Source organism: Daldinia caldariorum (genome assembly GCF_022478825.1).
Source record: "Daldinia caldariorum strain CBS 122874 unplaced genomic scaffold F4812scaffold_2, whole genome shotgun sequence".
Lineage (NCBI taxonomy): Eukaryota > Fungi > Ascomycota > Sordariomycetes > Xylariales > Hypoxylaceae > Daldinia > Daldinia caldariorum.
The window spans coordinates 787871-810266 of NW_025953038.1; the positions used below are offsets into that span (position 1 = coordinate 787871).

Here is a 22396-nt window from a genome sequence, read left to right on the forward strand (position 1 = left end):
AAGTGGATCGTTGATCCGATCGAAACATAGCATTGAATCGATTTGGCGTTGTCTTACCTAGTAGGTACATCCAGATTACCGCACTATCGCGTCTATTGAACTAGTACACATTATGTAGCTTATAGTATGATCCGGGCGAGTATATACATGGAAGTTACGAAGTGGGGGCTACCGACTGGCGTTAATATGGTTGGACTTTACACTAGGTACCTAGGTACATGTCAGCATTTAAAATACAATAGGTAGTGTAGGTACTAAATGTTAGTAACCCGGCCCTAGCAGCGGCTGTTGCGATGTCCCGGCATAGCGCATCTATGCCTTAGGTAGGTGTACCTGTATTAATTTTTTTTTTCGGGGACCACAGGGACATGCGCGATCGTGCAGCAACAACTAAAGTATCAAAAAACCCCTACAATCAAATAAATAATCTTGTCATCTAGGGGCGTAGACTTTGAAACCGTTGCTCATATCAAAGTTTATTCCGGAGGACCGCAGCAATGACTGATATCAGGATCATCCATGCGTATCGTCACCTATACCGTCAGCTCCTTCATGCTGTGAAATTCTCAAAACCAGCTCGCTTCGTAGCTCGAGATCAACTTAGAGCAGCGTTCCGTGATAAAAATGCCAAATTCGATCCTCGAAGCACAACCAGAACGCTGCGCTTTCTCGAGGCTGCCGCTAGGGCTCGGGGGCTCGAGCATAATATCCTCAAGAATCTCCTGGTAGTGGCGTGGCACCGAACCAACGTCACTCGGGTTGCCTGGAAAACTGTCGAGCATTCAATCCAAGCGCCTAGGTAAAGTCATAACTCTGGCTTTCATTGCTTCGATTGCTAACTAGCCCCTAGGAAACAAACAGACTTGGAGAAGTATATACACAAGACGGCCTATAGGCAATATGACATGACCGTTGCTATGCTCAACAAGTCCTTGGGGCTATGCTTGCGATAGGACGACATTCAAGTCCTATACACTTCCCAGTATCGTCATATGGTCTTTAGAGTCTTTAGGTTAGGTTCCATGTATAGCCTGTGCATATCTACCTCTACCTACATAAGGTAATGCACCGACATGCTCGATTCTAATACTTCCAATACTTTATCCAAGATTATCGGCAGATATTCAGGTTCAGCGAGCCGGCGACGCTCTGACACTCGTACTTAACTCCAAATTGGACACAAGACCTCCGCCAATCGAAAAATAGACAAGGCGCATTCGGTATTCCCCTCACGAAGAGCATCCGGCCTGCACGAAAACGTGGATTGTAGTTAATCTAGAAGCAACCTTTTAAGGGTAGCATGCAGAAGCTTAAGTGCTCCGATTTTAAGGGTCTGAGTCACGTTCCTATCATCATCATCATGCGGATATAATAAAAAGGCGACGAGACGAGACGAGCCACGGAATTGCTGAAATTTTGTAGACAATGGCTTTCTAAGCCTGAGACAATTGGCCTGGAAAGACAAACGGCACTGGTTAAATAGCGAACTCTGCTATCTCAGCAGAGGATAAGGGCCTTGCTTAGAATTTTCGCATTCATCGAGTCCCTCAAGCTGATCTACCCCAACCTTCCCGATTCGTCGACCAACCATCTATCAGCTATTTCGGACTTGCATAAAATGGCGACCTAGCAAGAGAAAGAAGCGTGTTGGGGTAAAAGGCAGTCAGGGTCATAGTGACCGATCAACTGAATTCGTACGGTCAAGACAAAGGGGTTGCGCACATGAAGAAGAGTGATACGATTGGGCGGTGCATGTTACACATTTACACACACATTTACAAGGTTGTGGATAGGAGGTAGCTACACTATATATGGGCTGGTTGTATTATACAATACAATATTATATATGCACATTTATTTGTGCATGTAGCAATATCACCTCCTAGGTTAGGTAGCCCCAGCACTTTACATTGTCAGATTACGTAGACAGCATTAATAGTCCACAAGCAGCACAAGGAAGTATTCTTCTAAACTGATGACTTCCATTCAAACCACTGTCCATCCTCAGTCGATTTCCCTTCCCCTCCTTTTTTAAGATGTTCTCTTATTGGACTAGCTTGTTTTAATATCCCAGCTATGTACCCACATATCCTCCGTAGTTGTCCCTCATCATAACCTGCACCATGATGCATATGCCATAATAGAGTTGTCAATGGAAAGAGGTACATAGTAACCCCCCCTTACCCCCCTAAGTACCGTCCCCAAGGCCCTATCCCCCTCCCTCCCAAAAAGGACCCATGCCGCCCCGACAGCCTCCATATCAAACTTCTTGTTCCCGCCCTGCTTCTCAATTCCAACCACACAATCTACAACTACCTACGTAAACTTCCGGGGTCCAATGTCATCTTCTGTGTGCTTGCGCAAACCCCGCAGAAAAGCTGACTTTGGACAAATCTTAGCTCCCTCAAGCTCAATTGGCCCGTTTGCAGTACGTAGACGGCAATCAGCTCTACCTCTATACGCATTGTCGTCGTGTTGTGCGTAGATGAAATTACAATACAACAACCAATTACTTCTACTTTACTTTTAACATTTGTCTTTTAGACTGACCGACCGCAACTTTAAAATCATACAATCTCTTCTTCCTCTTCCTCTTCTTCTTCTCTTTTTCTTTCCCACTGCGATCGACTCCTTTCGACCCCGCATCCCCAGGTAAAAAAAAAAAACCATCGAGTCCTCGTAGTTCGGGATCTTGATGGCATATTTCTTGTTAGCAGGAGACGCTATTGTATCGCGACCACGCCGATGACTCTGGTCCTCATTACGAGGCCATTGTCTGAAGCTTCCCCCGCAATACAGCTTCTGCTGCTAAATAAGTAAGCCATGCCAGCTGACTCTAAGTTCCAAGATGTCACCAGCTCCACGATCCCGACTCGGACCATGTTTCAGCTCAGCGGTGGAAGTGAGAAATCCCGGAGGTGGATAAAACGTTATCGAACCGAGACGGCTGCGAGCACTGCTAGTGTTATGTCTACCGTCACTGCTTTCCCTCTCGATAGTGTAAAAACCCGTATGCAGACCTACCCTTATGCAGGTGCGGTGGATTGTATACGCGTTACGTACAAGTCGGAGGGGATTCGAGGTTTCTTTCGAGGTATGTTGACTAGAAGCTGGACGCATCACGAAGCTTGTGGTGCTCCTTGAGCCGACGACGATACAGCTAACGCCACGCTACAATGTGTAGGTGTAACTGCTCCCTTAGCCAGTGTTACTCTTGTACGAACTATTTCTTTCTCCATCTACCAACGCTCCAAATACGTTTATTCCGACTGGATGAAGAAGCACCTCGGCTTCTGTCCACTCGAACATGTCAATAAGAATGGCGCATACCCGAATCTAGGTACTATTGCTTGCTTCGGGGCTGCTGGGGCCACAGCTGGCTCTGGCATTACTTTTATTGCATGTGAGATGATCCGATAACCTCTAGAGGCGCGACTCGAACTAAAACTGACCGACACAAATCCAGGTCCTTTCGAGTTAACTAAACTCAGCGCCCAAGTGTCCGTTCTCATGGCGAAGCAGAAGAATGCAGATCCGCAGCGACAAGCTATCGCCCTCAGTTATCATAACAAAGGAACTTTTAAAACTCTTGCGAATATAGTCAAGCATAGAGGCTTTAGTGGAATGTATACCGGACTAAATCTGCACTTGCGTAAGATGGCCTCCACGAGAAACCAAATCGTTTCCGCAGTTGCTAATCACAGGTGCAGTGAGAGATACCCTTGGAACGGGAATCTATTTTGCCACATATGAAAGCAGCAAACAGCTGTTAACAACATTCAGCGGAAAGGATGCTCATAAGAATCCAATTGCCGTGCTTGTTGCCGGGGCTCTCTGCGGCATAGTATCGTGGGCTTTGATCTGTCCGTACCCCTTGCTTGACCTCAGTTGTATGTATAAAATGCAAGCTGACATATTTCTAGATCCCATCGATTCCGTTAAGAGCATCTACCAGAGAAATGCGTTAATGTACTCTAAAGGTCAAAAAGTACCCATCCCGAAGATCCAGTTTTTCAGGCGCGATATGTATCGCGGACTTGGTGTATCTATGGGCCGGTCCGCGGCTGTCAACGCTGTGTTCTTTTCAGCGTTTGAATTTTTCAAAAAGCGAATCAACGCCATGAAGGATGTTGACTAAGTATTCGTGGCTGTGGGTTAATCGGCTATTGTACGATCTTCAGGTACGATAAAAACATAGTTGATATGGCGTTGGTAAGTGCTATTTGACACACTTCACGCCCTGGATGAGCATGTCAACCGGAAAGGGGGGGACAGCTAGGTAACATATTTCGCGGGCAAATCTCACAACAAATCCTGGGGTCTATTACTGGAATAGCACACACTACTGCCAAGGTGGCACACAACAGGCACACAGGACAATTTTAGCATGTGTAAATCAATAAAATGCACTTTATCCATGCCACGAGAGAATCAAAATGAAATGATCCTCCGATCGTATCCATCCCTGCCACGCGTAACTCCGGTACGGCCTTCCAGCCAATAGTGTACAAGTGCGACGACCGAGTTGGTAAAAGTCATTCCATGTGATGGTATCGCACAACCTGCGCTGCAAGCAGCAAATTACCCTTGATCTCTATCCTTTGCAAAACAACGTGGTAGTCTGATGATGCTTCCCCCCTAAACGCCAAGCCTTCAGAAAGAAAAAGAGAAAAGAAAAGAAAAGATGCAGACATCCCTGAATTCTACTTTCGCGCAGGCCAATTCATCACCGAAGCCATCTACACATCAAGTCATTACCTCCTAGAAACGCCTCTTCTTCTTCTCCTTCTCTTTCTTGTTCTTATTCTCAACCTCCGGATCAACCCCTGATTTAGGTAGGTCAGGTAGGTTAGGTAGGTATCTACCTAATTAATTGATTCGATCGATCGATCAATCAATCACTACGCAGCATGCTCTCGACGAGGTCGCCGAGGGGGCCCCAGAAGTCCTTGCCGGTGGCGAGGTTGTGCTCGTCGATGAAGAGGACGTACTGCTTGAAGGAGGTGTTGAGGTGGGGCTCGAGGCCGAGCTCGCGGATGACGGGGTAGTGGTGGCAGTAGATGTGGGCGTAGACGCGGTACATGCGCTTGAAGATCTGGCGGACCAGGGAGGGGAAGGACTTGGGGAAGGGCACGCCGATGCGGGAGGGCAGCACGGACTCGTTGTCGATGGACGCCTGCACCCACGACATCAGCTGCTCGATGTAGTCGGGCGCGGCCATCTTGGTCGGCCGCTTGTAGGTCTCGCCGTCCTGCCACAGGTACTCGAACTCGTCGGTCGCCTTCATCTCGGGGCACGACTGCGGCGAGCAGAACTCGGTGATGGCGCCGTACAGCAGGTTCACCTGGTTGTAGAAGTCCACCATGTTCACCGCCAGCCACTCGTTCTCGTCCTCGCCCTCGGGCAGCTTGACCACTTTGCGCAGGCTGCCGCCGCCCAGCGTCGCTTCCGCGTATTGCCGCAGCTGGTAGCTCGTGTTGCCGCCCTTGCCGCCGCGGGCGCGGAATTGGTTGCGCGCGCGCTGGTTTCTGTATTCATGGGTCCCTTCTGGTCAGCGGGAACAGAACGGTGGTATATATATATTATATATATGTAAGGTAGGTACATAAAGGCGTGGCTTACACGGTGGTGACGAAGGAAGTCATCTTGACCCCGATATTTCGCAGGGGGGGGGGAGGGAGGAGTTCGGGCTTGGTCGTTCTATTGACTGCGCCATTACGCATCTTATGTTAGCAGGGCTTGTTTTGTTTTGTTTTTGTTTTTCTGATACGAGAGGGGAGAGACCTGGTAAACAAATGCAAAGGGGGGTAGGTGGTTGGTTTTACTTTACCTCTGTAGTTGTAGTAGTAGTTTTACAAGCGCAGAGTTCCTCCAGGTGCTTCGGCGTAACGCGATGATTTGCGAGTTGTGATAAGAAAGGGCGCCGGCAGATCTTGATGATGTTGGGTAAATGTATGTATGTACCTAATTTGTGTGTGTGTCGCGGTTCGTAACAAGTATTCGTTCACTTTGTGTCCGACGACGGGGATGATATATTTCACGGCGAATTAGTGTGTATTGATTGTATTGATTGTATTGATTGTATTGATTGTATTGATTGTATTGATTGTATTGATTGTATTGTATTTGTATGATTAATATGTTGTATTGGTAACTAAATCGAATAGGGCATGTTTTGCAGGTGCTTCGTTGCTATGTCGCGCACGGACCAAGGAATTGCCGGCGGGAACTTCCATCAGCTTGTCCAAACTCCACATTGATCTGACGCAGGGGTTCCCCCTGCCGCTGTCCGCCTTCCCGGGTATTTGCTTCCTTTCCTCTTCTGACTTCATCTTTTAAGCTTAAATTCCGTTGCAATTGCAGCAAGTAACTTCTCATAATTTCTTCGGGTTATGCCTTTCGACATGGAAAAGAATAAAAAAAAAAAAAAAACATGTGTCTCCTACGTCCCTTCATTGTTTGAATTTCCTCTTTTTACGTTACTTGCTTTTCCATTAATACCGAGACTTTCAACCCCCTATTGTAATATTGCAACATCGTCCCCCAAATAGTATAGGTCAAAATCTTCTTAACACTTCCCCATCCGTTTTCTCATTCACGAATACGACAGCCTGTAACTAATCGGCCTATCAACTCCCCGAAAAGACCGTGAGAACTAGTAGTTAAGCTAGACTCCGCAAATGGGAATCCCTCATGCTTCTCCAGGTTTTAGACGCAATCCGGGAAATTTGAGTCTCCACCAACGGTTATAGTAGAACTCTTGGTTAAGCCTCGGTATAATGCTATTTGTGTACTATGCTTATGAGCGACAGGATAGCACGGTGAGCATATTTTGATGTATATATATACCTTAGGTAGGTAGGTATATATATACATTCATCTCCCTATGATAATCTATGATCATCGATTAGTCTACATAGATATTGTTCTCGTCGTGCATTCCAACGATGTTAAGGCAAATCTTTACAGTCTTGCTGGTAGCCCTCCAGGGTATTCCAGCTACTTGCGAGATTGACAGGCGTAAAGTAGTTCAATCGTTTAATCCTCGTCGCAATGCTAGCTCTAGTATCACTCCGTTGCAAGTTGGAAACGGCAACTTCGCGTTTGGAGCAGACGTCACCGGTCTTCAGACCTTCAACCCCTTCGCCACGATGTCTACTTGGGGTTGGCATAATTTCAGTCTTCCAACTACCAGCGGCCAAACCTCGATAGATGGTAAGTCCCAGGTGAACTTCGAAGTATTAACCTAGATCTAACATCGCCAAGACTTCACGGGCATGGACTGGTATACCCACGGTCAACTAATCAATTATAACCAGCCCAACCCAGCACAAAGCGAAATATCTAACTGGTTAATCCAAAACCCCCAACGTATTAACTTGGGGATAATTGGGTTCTGGTTCGATCGAGATGATGTTACTGAGGAACTACTGGAAGACAAGTCTCAGATACTTGACCTTTGGACGGGCAAAATCTCATCTTCTTTCACCTACAAGAAGACTCCCGTCAGGGTTGAGACATGGGCAGATACGAATTCAGACACGGTTAGTATCTCCATAGAGTCGGAACACTTCTCTACCGAGTCTCTAGGTCTATTCTTTGATTTTCCTTTCCCGATACGGAACAGATATGAGGCCCCTTTTGTTGGTGTCTTTAATGCTACCGACAAGCACACCACCACGCTACAGCGCGGACAAAATGCGGCAATTATCCGGCATGATATTGATGACACTGCGTACTACGTCTCGATTGCGTGGAGTCCCGCTGCTGAAATATCAGGACCGATTGAGGGGACTCACCGTTACGTATTACGGCCAACAAAGGAAACCAAGAGGATCGAGGTATCGGTGAGCTTTTCACCGGCCCTGAGTACGCATACCCCGTCTTTCAGCGACGTTACGTCCGCATCTAGAGCGTGGTGGGAATCTTTCTGGAACTCTGGTGCTTTTGTTGATTTAACCGGGGTCGAGTCTCCTAATGCTACAGAGTTACAGCGGAGAACGATACTATCTCAATATCTTACGGCCGTCAACTCGGCTTCCTCATATCCACCACAGGGTAAGTGGCCCAAACCTGATCATTGCTGTAGCTGACGTTTAAATAGAATCTGGTAAGCGAATCCTAATTAGCTATTATATGTGTTCATGTCTACTCTAAGGCAAGCTATATCACTTTCATATTGACGGCTCTAGGCCTGGTAAATACTGGATGGTATGGTAAGTTTCATGTAAGTCTTGTGAGCCATTGTAGGCTATGTGGATAGCAGCCTAGGTTCGATACGTCCAGGGTTAACACTTCGAAAAGCTTGAGATGATGCTATGGCACCTACTCCCATTCGCCCGCTGGAATCAATTTCCATTATTGTGGCGTAGCGTTCCAAAAACGTATTCAGAATACTTAGCATCGTCGATCGAGCGAGCGAAATATCAACACTACCAGGGTGCTCGCTGGGGTAAGATGACCGACCCTACCGGACGATCAGCCCCTGGAGAAATCAACTCGCTGCTTATCTGGCAGCAGCCTCACCCAATGTACTTCGCCGAGATCGAGTACAGGTCTTTCCCTAACGAGACGACACTCAAGTCCTGGGATAAGATCCTTACTTCTACCGCCGACTTCATGGCGTCGTATGCCTTCTTCAACGAGTCAACTGCCGTCTACGATCTAGGACCGCCTATGTATCCGGTATCAGAGAATACTAATCCCAACGCGACGATCAACCCTACGTTCGAGCTGGCTTACTGGCGGTTCGGCTTGGATGTAGCCATCAGGTGGAAAGAGAGGCAGAACCAAACGGTTCCTCAGAAATGGGTTGATATACGGAATGGTCTACCACCGTTACCTACCGCGGACGGCGCATTTGCCGTGTACGAAGGCATCCCTAACATGTGGAGCGGCACCACCGTCCAAGATCACCCGGCAATGTCGGGGATCTTCGGTCTTCTTCCCCCGCCGACTAGCGGACCGCCGCTCAACATGACGGTCGTCAAAAACACGGCAGATAAGATCCGAGACCTCTGGGACTTGAAAGACTGCTGGGGCTGGGACTTTCCGATGCTCGCTAGTAAGTTGTCCTACATACCTACCTAAGCTAAGCTAAGCCCCTGATCTGGACTTACTTATCTCGCCGCAGTGAACTCGCTGCGCCTCGGGGATGTCGACCAAGCAGTGGCCTATCTCCTCCACCCCCTTTTCAAATTCGACGATGCGGGATATCCTGTTGGATCATCGCGGGTGCCGACCCCCTATTTCCCGGGATCGAGTTCGTTCCTGTTGGCTATGGCTATGATGGCGGGGGGGTGGGACGGTGAGCCTCGGGCACACTTTCCTGAGGGTTGGGATGTTCAAGCTGAAGGTTTTGTGCCCGGACTATGACTGTTAGCGAAAGAGGCGTGCACAACGAAGGTAGGTAGTTACACACCACGTACCTACACGTATTAAAACAGGTATGTACCTAGTGTGCCTTCTTATTATATCAACATCCAAAAGCGATCGTGTGTAACACTACGAAAATCAAGACTTAGCTTTTATGAAATAGTGGCTGATTATGGTAGGACTGCATATCTATGCAAATCTATGCATAGGACATGTGACCGCGAAGCAGGCTCCAAGGCAGGCTCCAAGGCTGTGCTTGATAACCCCGGAAATGTTCAGGCTCTCGGTCTCAACCTGACTTTCCATTCCAGTTTAGGCAGAGCCTTCAATAGCAATCATTTCTTCTCTCATCCATTACTCTGCGATAGTTGGCATCATGGATCCATTTGCGGCAATTGGGCTTGCAGGCAACATCATCACTTTCGTAGATTTTGGGATCGGATTGATTTCCACGGCCAAGAACATATACAAGTCGAAGTCAGGCACCAGCGTAGATAATGAATACTTGTCTTCTATGACGCAGCGTCTCCGACAACTCACTGACGAGTTGAAAGGGGCCGGGTCCGTAGGCTCTTCTTCGCAGCAGAACAGCCGTCTTCGCGGCGTTGCTATAGAATGCGAAGGCGTGTCGGTGGAACTCGCAACGTTGCTCGACAAACTGAAGACTAATAACCCGAGGTCCAAGAGACATGCGCTCAAAGCTGCTGCGCGCAACTGGTGGAAGAGCGACCAGAAATCCGAATTGGAAAAGAGGTTAGATCGATGTAAACAGCAGCTAGGCTTAGAGCTCCTAAGCTCCATGAAGTAAGAAGCTTTTGATAAACGTTATGAACATTTCTGACTGATATAACATAGTGCTGATTTACAAAGAAAACTTATCCAAGTAAACAAATGCGGCCAAGCTAGTAATAATGAGTTGCAGTCTCTTGCAAGAAACGTCGAATCTCTGCGGCAAGGTGGCAATGTCTCTTTCCTTACTACCGCCGCGTTGAATCAAATTCGGTCCTTGGTCCAGCTGAGTGACGAGGCCATCTCCAAAGTGCGCCAGTCTCGAGTTCTGGACGCACTACGATTCCAATCAATGAACGAAAGATTTGAAGATATCGAAAAAGCCCATGCGAAGACATTTGACTGGATCTTTGAAGATAGTGTCGATGATAGACCAGGAACCGATGATTCTATCGATTGGGAATTTACAGGCGACGACATCCGCAACTCTGTAGATTACGATACTAATTCGATTCTGAAGTCCCAGTCATCTCTAGAAGTGGAACCAAGTACGGGAGAGGAATCAAGTGATGATTCAAGTTTTGTTTGGGACATACACAACGCGGTGTCCATAGCAGAAAGTGAAATATCCATGGAAATTACACACAGATACCTGCCAAATTTACCGCATTCGTCACTTGCGATATCTAGGGCGGAAGAAATACCTGGATCAACATGGCAGGTCATGGCTAAAGCTCGGGATACTTTTACCACTTGGCTCAAGGACGGCACAGGAGTATTTCATATCTTAGACAAGCCAGGTTCTGGGAAATCAACCCTCATGAAATACCTTGTTCAACATCGCAAAACACAGGATCATCTGGGAAACTGGGCAAACGGAAAGAGGCTTGTCCTTGGTAAATTCTTTTTTTGGAAACCAGGATATAATCTGCAGAAAAATATCAACGGTCTGATTCAGGGGTTGTTGCATTGCCTCCTATCAGAATGCCCTGAACTTATCCAGTTTGTGTTCCCAGAGCAGTGGGAAACATCAATGCAAAGAGAAAGCCTCCACATTGAACACCTTGAATCTCGATCGGCCTTTGAAAGGCTTATAGAAAGCCAGACTTATGACCAGTATAAATTCGTTCTTTTCTTAGATGGGCTTGACGAGTTTGAGGGGCATCATGCAGATTTAGCCCGGCAATTACTCAAATGGACTCATCGAATCCAAAATGTAAAGCTCTGCATTTCAAGCCGAGAATGGCCGCTGTTTCAAGATATTTTCAAGGACTACCCTAGGATTCGACTTCACGAGCTCACATGGTTTGATATTCAACGATTCGTTGGGGGTCGGCTCCGCGAGATGGATTTTGGTGTTCTGACGAGCAATGATGGCGATGACGATTCGCGGAGTGCGTATGAGACCACCAACTTGATAAACAATATTGTAGAAGGATCAGACGGCGTCTTTCTATGGGTGTCGCTTGTGCTTCGACATATAGAAAATGGAATTGCCAATGGCGACCGGATACAAGACCTGATAAGGATTGTTGAAGCTCTTCCAACTGACCTTGAGCCTAGTGAGTACCTAATATACTCTACGAAACATGATTTTCCTAATCATTACCGTCGTGACACATATTGACCGTCTCATTATAGTGCTCCAGCAACTCTTAGATTCTATCCCAAAAAACAACCGAAGACTGGCTTATAGCATGCTCTCGCTGGCTCAATTTACCATTAGGCACAAAAAACACGTTTGCCTAATACAATATTCGTTACTAGAAGAGTATTTGGAGGACCAGAACTTTGCGATAGACTGGCCGGTCAGGCCGGCCACGACATCGGAACGCAAAGAGAGACTAAAAAGAGCCGAAAGACGGATATATGGCTTGTGTAAAGGGCTTCTTGAGCTACGCGAACCTTACGCTCACACTACGTATCCGAACATGTTAGGGGGCTCCGTTCGCTTTATACATAGGTCAATCACGGAATTCCTAGAAAGCCAATATTTTAAGCGGATAGTCGACATCGAATTACCGAGATTCGACCCTTTCGATGCACTTTGCCAGACATACCTGGGCCAGCTGAAGCTTATCCGTCTCCCTACCTCCTATTATTCTCCTAAAGTCTCTTTTACTGAAAGGTATCCTCTCTGGAACTGGTTCATGGACGAATTCTCTCGTTACCCTTACCACCCTACTTTCAGAAACGATATTCTGTGGCTTATCCGCCAGCAGATCGACCTTGGCCGACACTGGGCTTTTTCAGAGTTTAGTCAATTGCTAAGTAGGATCCACCGCACGGTGATAAGCTTAGAGACGCGTGAGTGCGCAATCCGATTCAACCTTCTCGCGCCGAGAATCATTAGTTGCGCTCCGGGAGATCTCGTATTCATCTTTTGCACAATACTTGAAGCCTTCGAGAGTTTCCCCTTGGAAGAAAATCCCGACTCTAAGTTGAAAGCCTTATGTGTTTCCTCGTGCTTGTTTAGTTTTGGACAGAACAACCTTTCGAAAAAAAGCTTAACGCCCGATACCTTTAGAATACTTCAGACTCTCTTCCACCGAGACGCTTCTCCCGACTCTAAGTTAGGAACTACGTCGGGGCCTGAGTTTCATGAGCTACTTGCGGTCTGTTGTATCACGGGCTGTGGAAGGAGGGTAAGTTTGGCTATCATCGCATTGATGCTCTATTATGGTGCGAACCCAAGATTTGCTCTCGTGACGAGCAAGACTATATATAAGAAAAGCATTGATCAACGTCTGTCTTATGTGAAGGTATACTTCAAGTCGGAAAGCCCGGCACTACCGCCTGGAAACGAAGTTGAAACAACACGATTAGCGACAGCAGAGCAATACATACTTGTGGCATCCCCACTAACTGTGGAAATAATCGAGAATCACGGCCATACCATCAACTTAAGAGCATTGGTCTCGATTTGGTTCCCAGATCAAGCCCATGTCTTGCAACAGGTTATAGACTATATCCTGGAATTAGGTGCTCTCACCCAAGAGCATCACCGCCGAGAGCTGCAGACCCGATTTGGACCGCTTCTTCGGCCTCTATTCGACGAAGATCACCCTGAATATGTCGCATCGGTTTGTGGCAAGCTAAATTGGCCAGTTTTAGATAAGCCCGCACATGATCTTCACTGGAGGGCAGATTGGGAATTGGTACCGGTGGGTAGATTGTGATGATTTTCCCCGATAGGCTTCTCTATGATTATAGCGCCATTGATGATGGGCGGCAAATAGAAGATATCTACTTAGGTAGGTACCCGCCTGCTATCCCTATCGCGTTTTGTGTTTCTCTTGCTGAGGATTCAATTGCGAGACCTGGAGGTCTGGGGCGATTCGCGCATCATGAATCACTTGAATCACTGTAAATAATTGCAAACAAGCGGATCTGGTACCGATACTAGATCATACACACGTTGAAAATGGATGTCACCTCGTTGGGTCGATATGTAGTACCCTACCAATTTACTATCCGTCATGTTTGCTAAAAGGGGGCGTTTGGTTGTTGTCTTGAGATACCTTGCATCAATGATGATTCACTCACTGCTAGATGAAGTAAGTCTAATTCAATGAAGCAAGATGTCGGAGCTGTTGAGTACGGAGAAATTTCGAAGATAACGAATAATAATAATCATACGTGTCTTCATACTACATACCAAATCCAATACATTTATTTACTCGCCTTTCCCCCCTAATCAAGGTACTACACCACAGTTCAAGGCGAGAGTTAACCAACCACCGGAGTCCAAAAGCAACGAGGACAAACCCTCCCCTCTCTAACACTCTTTCGACGCCGACAGCATGTCTTCCCCGATCCTCATCCCCGCCACACTGGCCCTGTTATTCGCCACCATAGTATGCACCGAGCTCGTCAAGGCCATTCTTCGCATCTCCGGGGCCGTCGTAATATCCCTCTCTCGCGCCATCTCCGACATCCTCCTCGTCGGATCCCAGTCGCTCCTGTCCCGCCTGCTCAACGTCGCTGTTTCGCTCGGCTTGTGTCTCTACGACATCGCTGCGCTCCTGCTCTTCGTTGCTGCTACCTTCGGACCCCTGATCGTCGGCTTCCTTCTGATAAGGAGTCTTGTACTAGGCGTGAGACCTCTTCGCTTTCCCTGGGGATAACTAGGTACTAATAGTGCTAATTTTTTTTTGTGGTCTCTGGAGAAGCGGAAGACGTTACAGAGGGAAAACGAGTTCCCCATAAGAGATGGTAAGCGCCGTCGTCGTGATGCTTGGATTCGCCAACAACATATCTGTTGTTATGATGCCCCGATAGAAGAGCAATGCTGGTGCGGACATCATGGGTAGATGGGAACTTGAAGGAAGCGGGATGATAAGACAGACAGACGTATGATTGTCCTTTTGATAGCACGTTCTGTTCTTCGTACAATTTGCGCAAGCCCCAGCAATTTAGAATTGATCATACATAACGAATTCCATTCCATTATTGCTGCATCACCATCAACGCCGTAAAGTCCCAAATATCATTATTTCATGCTTAAACGGGAAACACACACAGCCCCATAATCATCCCGCAGAAATAGAGCAACGCCTTAATGTTTACTTATCGTATATCAAATGCTCAGATGAGAACCAAAAAAAATGTTCGCCTATAACCGAGGCGGATGTTCTCGCAAGTTAACAATCATGCGGCGGGATATGTTATCGTCGATGATGTTCTCGTGGTTACCCCCCGAAAGGGGGCCCGACATGGCCGGAGCGGACGTCCCGGCCCGACCCCTCTCCTGCAGCCGGAAGTTCATGAGCCACCGGACGTGCATGCCGAGCACGCCCATGGTGCTCCGGATCTCGGTCAGCTGGTCCTTGATCTGCGAGCTCTCGTTGAACAGCATCACCGAGTGCCGGCCCTCGACCTCGTTGAGCGCCGAGGACAGGCGCTCGACCTTGGACTCCATGGCCTCGAACAGGGACAGGAAGTACTGGTCCCGGGACTCGTACGGCGCACTGTCCTCGTGCGTCGAACTGCCCTCGGGCGGCAGGTTCATGTCCGAGATGGGCTCCGGCGAGGTGGGCGTGGGCAGCGGGAACCCTCGGTTCTCGAGGAACTTGATCCGCCGGTCTTTCAACCGATCCCTCTCCTGCAGGGCGTTAAGCTCGGCCCGGAGCTCGGCCAGCTGCTCCCCCACGGGGCCGACGACGCGGTACGCGCACCGCACGGCGTGCTCGTCCAGCCGGCGGCGCTTGACGAGCTGCTCGCAGCCGAACGGGGCGAACCTGCAGCTGGTCTCGGCCTCGGGACACTCCCGCGCGTGCTCCTCCCACCTGTGGCGGACGTACTCGGCAGCGCACAGCTCGCACTCGGCCTTGCGGTTCGGGCACTCGGTGTCCAGGTGGGCGTCGAGATCGGCTTTCTGGATGACGCGGGCGCAGTACTCGCACTCGACGTCGTAGTGGAGGCAGCCCTGAGCGAGGTCCCGGCGGAGGACGGAGCGGGGGCAGGAGGGGTGGGGGCAGGGGACGAGGGACTTGTCGCAGTAGCGGGCGACGTGGTTCTCGACGAGGGCGCGGGCGACGACGAGGGCGCAGCCGCGGGACGAGTTGGGGCAGCGCACGGGCAGGCTGTCGAGCTGGTTGTGGACGATCTTGGGCGCGGGCCGCGTCTCGGACGCGAGCTTCAGCGGCAGCCGGTCGACGGGGCAGACGGGGTTCAGGGCGTGGGCCTGCACGATGCACCGCTGGCAGAAGACGTGGTCGCAGTCGGTGATGACGGGGGAGACGAAGGGCACCCGGCAGATGGGGCAGATGAGGTTCTCGTCTACGCTGTCCTCGTACTCCAGGGCTCGGAGGTCGAGCGCGGCGGGGTTTTCACCACTCATCAAGGGTCGAAGAGCGAGGGTTGCGGTATTGGTGTTGATGTTGGTATCGGTGTTAGTGGTGGTGGTGGTTGTAGCAGTGGTAGTAGTAGCTACTAGCCCTTCCTCCGGAGTGTTGGGCGGTGGCATATTCGAATGCAGTGATATGTTTTCATAGGGATGATGATGGGAAGGCTAAGTCCCACGGACCTCGACAGCATTGAAACCTAAGGGCATTGGTCCAAGGTTTTTTTTTTGTTTTTTTTAGTAAGTAAATACCTAAAATAAATAAACTCAAAAAGGTCAACTGCGGGAAGCCGGAGCTCTGATAAAAGATGTATCGATGTCTTATGACTGGAAGTTGGAGGGGCGATGACGGATAAATACATATATATCTTGTTGCCGTACGGATTTAAAGTCTGTGGCCTAGGTGGCTGAACTGCTGTGGTAGCTGATAACTGCATATATAATCTAATGTTGATACGTCACTTCCATTATCCCGGTTATTAATATTTCGGAACCTGGAGCATTTAGGTACTTTCATAATCATAATTCATTAATTACCAAGGTACATTACGAAGTAGGTACCTATAATAATATTTTAGAGCATCCCATCTTTTACCGGACCTCGGCAAGTAGCTCTTATCGCATCTAGTTACCAATACTCTTCTTATCTAGCACTTCTACCCTTACAGCTTACAAAAGCAAAAGAAGATTAAAAAAAAAAAAAAAAAAAAAAGAAAGCAATTACGGCGGAAGACGTCAACGTAGCTCATGGAACTACTCCAGCCACTCAACAAATTTCCCACAAAAAAAAAGTCTAAATAGTACACGTTTTCTTCTTCTTCCTCACCAGGGCTAAACCCAATCCGCCGTTTTTATAAAAAGACAAAAAAAAAAAAAAAAAAAGAGCTCGATATTTTTTTTTCTGTCTCTCTGCCTGAAATATGGGAGACTTGTCGCTAAAAGTGACCAATCGGTCCCGGAAGGGCCTGAAGGGACTTCCCCCCTCCGTTGAGCTCCCCGAAGGTGCTACGGTAGAGGACGCAAAGAAGGCCGTTGCCCGCGCCGCTAAGGTCTCGGACTTCAACCGCATCGGCATCTTCGACCCCGTCTCCAAGAAGACTCTCAAGGACAGGAAAGCTCTGCTGCGCGAGCAACCCGAGGTCGTGAAGCGTGGAGAACTGCTCGTTAAGGACCTTGGTATGTTTGTTATATTACATCATATAGAATTATGTATCGCTGACCAAGTCAAATAGGCCCCCAGATCGGCTGGCGACTGGTCTACGTGATCGAGTACCTCGGACCGCTACTCTTCCACCCTCTCTTCCTCAGCCTGCGCCACAAGCTGTATCCGGCCGTGTATCCCCTCCTCAAGAACCACCTCCCCTACGGCATCCGGACGCACCCCTCGCTCTCCTTCGCGCAGCAGGCCGCCTTCTACATGATTATGGCGCACTTCGTCAAGCGGGAGCTCGAGACCCTGTTCCTGCACAAGTTCTCCGCCAACACGATGCCCTTCGCCTACGTCTTCCGCAACTCCTTCTTCTACTGGGCCTTCGCCGGGCTCCTCGGCGCCCTCGAGATCTACGCGCCCTTTTCCCCCGCCGCCCTGTCCCGGGACACCCTCTCCTCCTCCCTGTCGTCTCCGCTCACCTTGCTCGGCATCGCGCTTTTTTTAGTGGGCGAGATCGGCAACTTCGACGTCCATTATTACCTGGCGCACCTCCGCAAGCCGGGCGAGACCGCGAGGAAGATCCCCCGCGGCCACGGCTTCGGCCTCGTCACCTGCCCCAACTACATGTTCGAGATCGTCGCCTGGCTCGGCGTCATCCTCGTCGCCCGCAGCCCCTCCCTCGCCGTCTTCATCGCCGTCGGCTCCTACTTCATGTACACCTGGGCCTGGGGCAAGGAGAAGGCCTACCGCAAGCAGTTCGGCGACAAGTACAAGAAGAAGCGCAGCGTCATCCTCCCGGGCCTCCTATAAACCCCCACTCCTTTTTCTCTTATATTAAAGCTTCGAGGGAGCGAGCCCCCCTTCCCCCCTTTTACTACTAAAGTACGAATATAATGATGGGTCGGGGTATATTTAAACTTACCTAATGTATCTGGGTAAATGTACGTACTTTATCTACTAAGGTACTCTTAGAGATAAAAAAAAAAAAAGGGACACGGGCATGATATGAAACGATATCTGGAGATGAGGAACTTGCGCTTCATTTAATTGAAGCCAACTTAGATTAGATTCGGTACCTTATATACGTAATACATATAATATTAGATGTCAATGGTCTCGACTATCTGTGGAATGAACATTTTGACTTGTAAACAAGAAGTCCAACTTATATCCTTTCAAGTCTCTTCGGTTCATTGGATGGTATACATACCTCCTATGTATTTCTTCAAGTAACCACAATCCATCTATGATATTTCCCAATCATTAGGTAGGAATCCCATTAAACCCCGGTCTCATGCCCATAATTTAATTTTCCTAAAAAAGAAAATATTAATAGATGGTAGAAGCATTGGAGTTCCTATCCGTAACTCCGTCTTCCTCTCGATTCCCTGATACTGTCTTACTAGATGATAATGATGTCTCACTAGGTCTAGCTTCGGGTACACCAGACGAAATCTCAACTTCCGTCCTACTATCCTCGGCGACTGGCTCCTTACCTTTAACCGGACCCTCGTGCGTGTCAGACAGGACCGGGTCTAACGACAGAGTATCTAGAGACTCATGTAGAGCCGTAGCCATGGCTTCACTAATACTCGCAGCGACTTCTCGGTCCACGGTGACATTTACATCTCCCCTTCTAGCAAAGGCACCGCTTCTAGAACCGCTTTCTGTAGCTGTATTGCCATTCAATCCAGGCTCTCCAGGTTTCTTACCATTGACATCAGCATCGCCTGTTACACTTCCCCGGCGACTCCCCGCCCTACTGTCATCTCCGCTGTAGCTCCCCGACCAGCTACTCCTGCTACACTCGCTGCAACTATCATCGCTCCCACTGCCGTTTCTCACTAGGCGCGCAGTCTCCTCCAGGATTAGAAAATCCCTCTCCAATACCTCAGCCCAGTTCTGCACGTTGCCTAGCTCTTTAATTTTGCGCTCCGTGTCACGTGCCAGTTTCTCGAGCTTGTCATTTTCTTTCCGCAGCGCCTCGGTCCCTTTTATCACATCCTTTTCTTGCTTGGCTAGCGCCGCAGCGTTCGAATGCAGCAACGAGGCGCGCGATTGCAGTTCAGAGTCAAGCATGTTAGACATGGAGGCTACAAGGGCAGCGCGTGCTTCATTGATGTGCAGTTGGGTGGTGCGGGATGGTAGAGATGGATTTGATTCCATGGTAACGCGGGGCTGAGCTCCGGTGGCGGAGGACGTAGCTGCGGTCATGGTCGTAGGAGGTGTCGCAGTGCTCCGAGACGCCGAGGCTGAGTTAGATTGCCGCGGGCGTGAGGTAGTAGAATGAGAAGCTGGCGCTAGGAGCGGTGCGCTCACGACATTGGATGACCCAGCTGCATTGTTTGAGGTCGGAGTTGACGATACTTTGACCGGGGCTCCGAGTACCGAAGGGGGGCTGGGATGCGGAGGATGCACTGACGAACTCGGGGCCGACATTATGAAATAGCACCCGTTGGATATTCAACTTTATGAATAGGAAGTAAAGTGAAAGAATTGAACTCTTTAGAGAGTTCGTACCGAATAATTGAATCTTGGTATAATTGGATGAGGAGGAAGCTTTGCTTCAAAGCTGCGGGCTGATGTTGAAACATGCGGGGTCTCGATCGAGCCGATTGGAGGAATTGGAGGAATTGGAGGAATTGCAACATGGCATGCGTAAGGTCCCCTAGGTAGTACTAACAGCTTCAGTACCAGGTACCTAAGGTATGCGGTATGCCGATTGATTTGCTTCTATTCAAGCGCCCAACGTAGCGGCTGTACCACGAATCGGACCTTTTCCACCAGTAAAGCTTCTTTATACGTATCATTCATCCCAATCTACATCATAGGCCCCTTCTTCTCTCTGCGTACTGACCCACTCCTCACTTGCCAGTCCCCTGAGGAACCGCCGCTGAAGATCGACGCTGTCTTTATGCCAGTCGCACGCATAATCACATGTCGGAGTCTGATCTTCTCCGAAATATTTGCAAATCAGCTTATGGCGGCAGGCATTCGTGCTCTCGCAGTATTCCGCTAGAGCCTGTAGGCTTTTGGCGCGTGCCTGAAAATTGGAATTCGATGCCGAATTGCGATCTCGCACAATTAGGCTGCTAACTCGGTTCCTATCTTCGCGGCTATAATAGAGAAAGCAGTATGCCGCGTTTCCGTCACGCCCAGCTCGCCCGGCTTCTTGATAGTACCCCTCGAAGGATTTAGGCAGCCTCCAATGAACGACAAACCGGACATTGTTCTTGTCAATGCCCATGCCGAACGCGGTTGTAGCTACAATTATGTCATATCCGGGTTCGTTAGATACCCATTTAGCAAGAACACGTTCCTTGGTTTCTTTGGTCAATTTTGCGTGAAACGGTTGGGCACCAATGCCCTCCTCTCTAAGCTGCGAGGCAAGATTCTCGCACTCATCTCGTGAAATAGTGTAGATAATGCCAGGAACATTTTCAGCTCGCTCGCCGATAGCGGCAAGCTCACTTTTCCGTGGATCTTGGGCTCTGCGTTGGTATACACCGCGGATCCACCCGAGGAAGTCGTCTAAGCGCTGATCGTCTTCATCACGCGTAAATCGAATCTCAAAGTGGAGATTTGGTCGGTGGGCAGTCATTGTGAATGTCTTCACCCTCTCCGGATTCATATCTAATCTAAGAGTAGTGAGCACATCATTGCGTACCTGGATGTTAGCTGTTGCTGTCAGGCACATAATAGGTACGTCCGGAAATGATTCTCGAAACCATGCTAGTCTCTTGAAATCCCTACGGAAGTCATGGCCCCATTCCGAGATACAATGCGCCTCGTCAATAGCAATACGTGCAAGTTCTCGTTGTTGGTGAACTACTTTTAACCTGTCCCGAAAACGGTCTTGAGCGCAGAGCTCAGGAGTTACATAGAGTAGCCGAGTCCGGGGGTGACCGGTCTTGAGATCATTCATAATGCGATCTTTCTCTATCGGAGGCGTGTTACTGTTTAATGAGCTAGCGTTAATTCCGGCAGCTCGAAGGGCTTCCACCTGATTCATCATAAGACTCAGCAGCGGCGATACGACGATAGTAACTAGGTTTCAGTGTAAGCAAAACGCCGACAGTAATGGAAAATAAGGCGAAACAATAAGAAAGAACATTAGTAAGAAGCTAACAACTCACTGCCTTGGTCTACTACAGCGGGAAGCTGAAAACATAAACTTTTCCCGAAGGACGTCGCTGCTTGGACGAAGACATCGTTACCATCCAGCGCAGCTTGTATGATCTCGCGTTGGAATGGACGAAAGCTAGTTTTGTTGAATTGACGGCGCAATGTAAAGTCCAGATCCGGGAATATAAACGAGTTGGATCTAGCTAGGGTAGGCATTTTCAAGTCTGGCAACTCACTAGCTAGGACCTAGGTGGGAGTATAGGTATGGGCCAAGTTGAATGCCGACTCGGGTCTCTCGGGTATCCCAGGGTTACGATAGAGTCGTATGAATCCTTATTTGCCTTTTTGCCTTTCCTAATGAGGAATACTCTTAAGTAGCAACTCTTAAGTAGCAATAGCAACAACAGCCATTCTGCATGCAGCTGGAGAGACTGGAGCATACCTTAGGTAGGCACTACAACCTAGGCACTACATGGACATAAGCAAGATCCATTCATCCGCATATTCGGACGTAGGGCTGGTACCTAAAGCACACGAATAGATACTTGCTGATATACTGTAATTGGTAACTTGGTTGTTTTGCTGAGACCTGAGACGGTTGAAAGTGCCTTGGTTTTAAACCAGATTCCAACTTGAGTTTAGGTAAGTTTAGATAGTTACCTGGGTAGTCAGCTAGTAGTTAGAAATAGGTATCTGCAATTGTGCAGGCTGATAGATGATCAACGCTTGTTTGGAACTAACTATCCAACCTAAGCATCTTTTAAATGCTTTCCTCAAGGAGGAAGTAGAGACTGGCTTACTTTTCTATCTTTACTTATTATGTGGGTACTTGAAGTGGCGTTTGTCCCAGTCGCGACTTCCAAACTTTCTAGACTTGCCTAAATCGCGTCGGTCCCCACCCGTCTCTTGGGAGCTACTTAAAACAACGGGTCCCAATCAGCATTTAGCATAAGATAGTGAATGAGTGGCACATTCATTCTCACTTAGGTCACTACATGTACCTAAGGTAACGCCACAGCTGTAAGGTACGACCAATCACATTATGCAATAAATATACTGTTTTTGTGTGCGTTAGGCACTTAAAATATTTCGACTTTTCAACCTGACGAACTGATTCTTAATAAAAACAGAATGGGAGATTTTAAGATGTGTAATCAGTATATATAATCAGT

General features: G+C 48.5%; 9 protein-coding genes across 9 annotated transcripts; 6 read left to right on the forward strand and 3 right to left on the reverse strand.

The window, feature by feature from the left end:
• Nucleotides 1–497: 497 nt before the first annotated feature.
• On the forward strand, nt 498–953 carry F4812DRAFT_455333 (DUF1763-domain-containing protein; the record flags this gene model as incomplete). Its single annotated transcript, XM_047936804.1, has 2 exons — nt 498–799; nt 851–953. 2 exons carry the CDS (start codon nt 498–500, stop codon nt 951–953), a joined length of 405 nt encoding a protein of 134 aa, XP_047793536.1.
• A 1244-nt stretch (nt 954–2197) lies between these two features.
• On the forward strand, nt 2198–4388 carry F4812DRAFT_413209 (mitochondrial carrier domain-containing protein). Its single transcript, XM_047932769.1, has 5 exons — nt 2198–3094; nt 3185–3403; nt 3467–3652; nt 3711–3863; nt 3924–4388. The coding sequence occupies exons 1-5, from the start codon at nt 2824–2826 to the stop codon at nt 4136–4138; spliced, it is 1044 nt and encodes a 347-aa protein (XP_047793537.1). The 5' UTR covers nt 2198–2823; the 3' UTR covers nt 4139–4388.
• A 128-nt stretch (nt 4389–4516) lies between these two features.
• Nucleotides 4517–5866, reverse strand: F4812DRAFT_170656 (putative maintenance of ploidy protein mob1). The gene is made up of 3 exons (XM_047929935.1): nt 5831–5866; nt 5623–5707; nt 4517–5528 (listed from the first exon to the last, which is right to left on the reverse strand). Exons 2-3 carry the CDS (start codon nt 5643–5645, stop codon nt 4895–4897), a joined length of 657 nt encoding a protein of 218 aa, XP_047793538.1. The 5' UTR covers nt 5646–5707; nt 5831–5866; the 3' UTR covers nt 4517–4894.
• An 883-nt stretch (nt 5867–6749) lies between these two features.
• F4812DRAFT_170802 (Six-hairpin glycosidase-like protein) lies at nt 6750–9617 on the forward strand. The gene is made up of 7 exons (XM_047929937.1): nt 6750–7215; nt 7267–8058; nt 8105–8110; nt 8193–8227; nt 8305–9064; nt 9134–9446; nt 9555–9617. The coding sequence occupies exons 1-6, from the start codon at nt 6948–6950 to the stop codon at nt 9373–9375; spliced, it is 2103 nt and encodes a 700-aa protein (XP_047793539.1). The 5' UTR covers nt 6750–6947; the 3' UTR covers nt 9376–9446; nt 9555–9617.
• Nucleotides 9618–13595, forward strand: F4812DRAFT_170803 (uncharacterized protein). Its single transcript, XM_047929938.1, has 3 exons — nt 9618–10179; nt 10231–11666; nt 11746–13595. Exons 1-3 carry the CDS (start codon nt 9752–9754, stop codon nt 13281–13283), a joined length of 3402 nt encoding a protein of 1133 aa, XP_047793540.1. The 5' UTR covers nt 9618–9751; the 3' UTR covers nt 13284–13595.
• On the forward strand, nt 13596–14475 carry F4812DRAFT_170798 (uncharacterized protein). The gene has a single exon (XM_047929936.1). The coding sequence runs from the start codon at nt 13908–13910 to the stop codon at nt 14229–14231; it is 324 nt and encodes a 107-aa protein (XP_047793541.1). The 5' UTR covers nt 13596–13907; the 3' UTR covers nt 14232–14475.
• A 2168-nt stretch (nt 14476–16643) lies between these two features.
• F4812DRAFT_413219 (3-oxo-5-alpha-steroid 4-dehydrogenase-domain-containing protein) lies at nt 16644–18210 on the forward strand. Its single transcript, XM_047932770.1, has 2 exons — nt 16644–17125; nt 17182–18210. The coding sequence occupies exons 1-2, from the start codon at nt 16870–16872 to the stop codon at nt 17907–17909; spliced, it is 984 nt and encodes a 327-aa protein (XP_047793542.1). The 5' UTR covers nt 16644–16869; the 3' UTR covers nt 17910–18210.
• F4812DRAFT_170912 (uncharacterized protein) lies at nt 18170–19722 on the reverse strand. Its single transcript, XM_047929939.1, has one exon. It carries the CDS (start codon nt 19536–19538, stop codon nt 18429–18431), a length of 1110 nt encoding a protein of 369 aa, XP_047793543.1. The 5' UTR covers nt 19539–19722; the 3' UTR covers nt 18170–18428.
• F4812DRAFT_170939 (ATP-dependent DNA helicase) lies at nt 19722–21628 on the reverse strand. The gene is made up of 2 exons (XM_047929940.1): nt 21236–21628; nt 19722–21146 (listed from the first exon to the last, which is right to left on the reverse strand). Exons 1-2 carry the CDS (start codon nt 21438–21440, stop codon nt 19906–19908), a joined length of 1446 nt encoding a protein of 481 aa, XP_047793544.1. The 5' UTR covers nt 21441–21628; the 3' UTR covers nt 19722–19905.
• Between the last annotated feature and the right edge of the window lie 768 nt (nt 21629–22396).

What these genes read in the sequence shown, in the direction of transcription:
- F4812DRAFT_413209 (XM_047932769.1), top strand. Translation starts at nt 2,824, where the DNA reads ATGCCAGCTGACTCTAAGTTCCAAGATGTCACCAGCTCCACGATCCCG. An exon ending in GATTCGAGGTTTCTTTCGAG is followed by an intron (nt 3,095 to 3,184) that starts GTATGTTGACTA and finishes TACAATGTGTAG; the next exon opens with GTGTAACTGCTCCCTTAGCC. An exon ending in AGTATCGTGGGCTTTGATCT is followed by an intron (nt 3,864 to 3,923) that starts GTCCGTACCCCT and finishes ACATATTTCTAG; the next exon opens with ATCCCATCGATTCCGTTAAG.
- F4812DRAFT_170656 (XM_047929935.1), bottom strand. Translation starts at nt 5,645, where the DNA reads ATGACTTCCTTCGTCACCACCGT. An exon ending in ACTTCCTTCGTCACCACCGT is followed by an intron (nt 5,529 to 5,622) that starts GTAAGCCACGCC and finishes CCATGAATACAG; the next exon opens with AAACCAGCGCGCGCGCAACC.
- F4812DRAFT_170802 (XM_047929937.1), top strand. Translation starts at nt 6,948, where the DNA reads ATGTTAAGGCAAATCTTTACAGTCTTGCTGGTAGCCCTCCAGGGTATT. An exon ending in GATGGTATGGTAAGTTTCAT is followed by an intron (nt 8,228 to 8,304) that starts GTAAGTCTTGTG and finishes CACTTCGAAAAG; the next exon opens with CTTGAGATGATGCTATGGCA. An exon ending in GGACTTTCCGATGCTCGCTA is followed by an intron (nt 9,065 to 9,133) that starts GTAAGTTGTCCT and finishes ATCTCGCCGCAG; the next exon opens with TGAACTCGCTGCGCCTCGGG.
- F4812DRAFT_170803 (XM_047929938.1), top strand. Translation starts at nt 9,752, where the DNA reads ATGGATCCATTTGCGGCAATTGGGCTTGCAGGCAACATCATCACTTTC. An exon ending in GAGCTCCTAAGCTCCATGAA is followed by an intron (nt 10,180 to 10,230) that starts GTAAGAAGCTTT and finishes GATATAACATAG; the next exon opens with TGCTGATTTACAAAGAAAAC. An exon ending in TCCAACTGACCTTGAGCCTA is followed by an intron (nt 11,667 to 11,745) that starts GTGAGTACCTAA and finishes GTCTCATTATAG; the next exon opens with TGCTCCAGCAACTCTTAGAT.
- F4812DRAFT_170798 (XM_047929936.1), top strand. Translation starts at nt 13,908, where the DNA reads ATGTCTTCCCCGATCCTCATCCCCGCCACACTGGCCCTGTTATTCGCC.
- F4812DRAFT_413219 (XM_047932770.1), top strand. Translation starts at nt 16,870, where the DNA reads ATGGGAGACTTGTCGCTAAAAGTGACCAATCGGTCCCGGAAGGGCCTG. An exon ending in ACTGCTCGTTAAGGACCTTG is followed by an intron (nt 17,126 to 17,181) that starts GTATGTTTGTTA and finishes CAAGTCAAATAG; the next exon opens with GCCCCCAGATCGGCTGGCGA.
- F4812DRAFT_170912 (XM_047929939.1), bottom strand. Translation starts at nt 19,538, where the DNA reads ATGTCGGCCCCGAGTTCGTCAGTGCATCCTCCGCATCCCAGCCCCCCT.
- F4812DRAFT_170939 (XM_047929940.1), bottom strand. Translation starts at nt 21,440, where the DNA reads ATGCCTACCCTAGCTAGATCCAACTCGTTTATATTCCCGGATCTGGAC. An exon ending in CGCTGTAGTAGACCAAGGCA is followed by an intron (nt 21,147 to 21,235) that starts GTGAGTTGTTAG and finishes ACTGAAACCTAG; the next exon opens with TTACTATCGTCGTATCGCCG.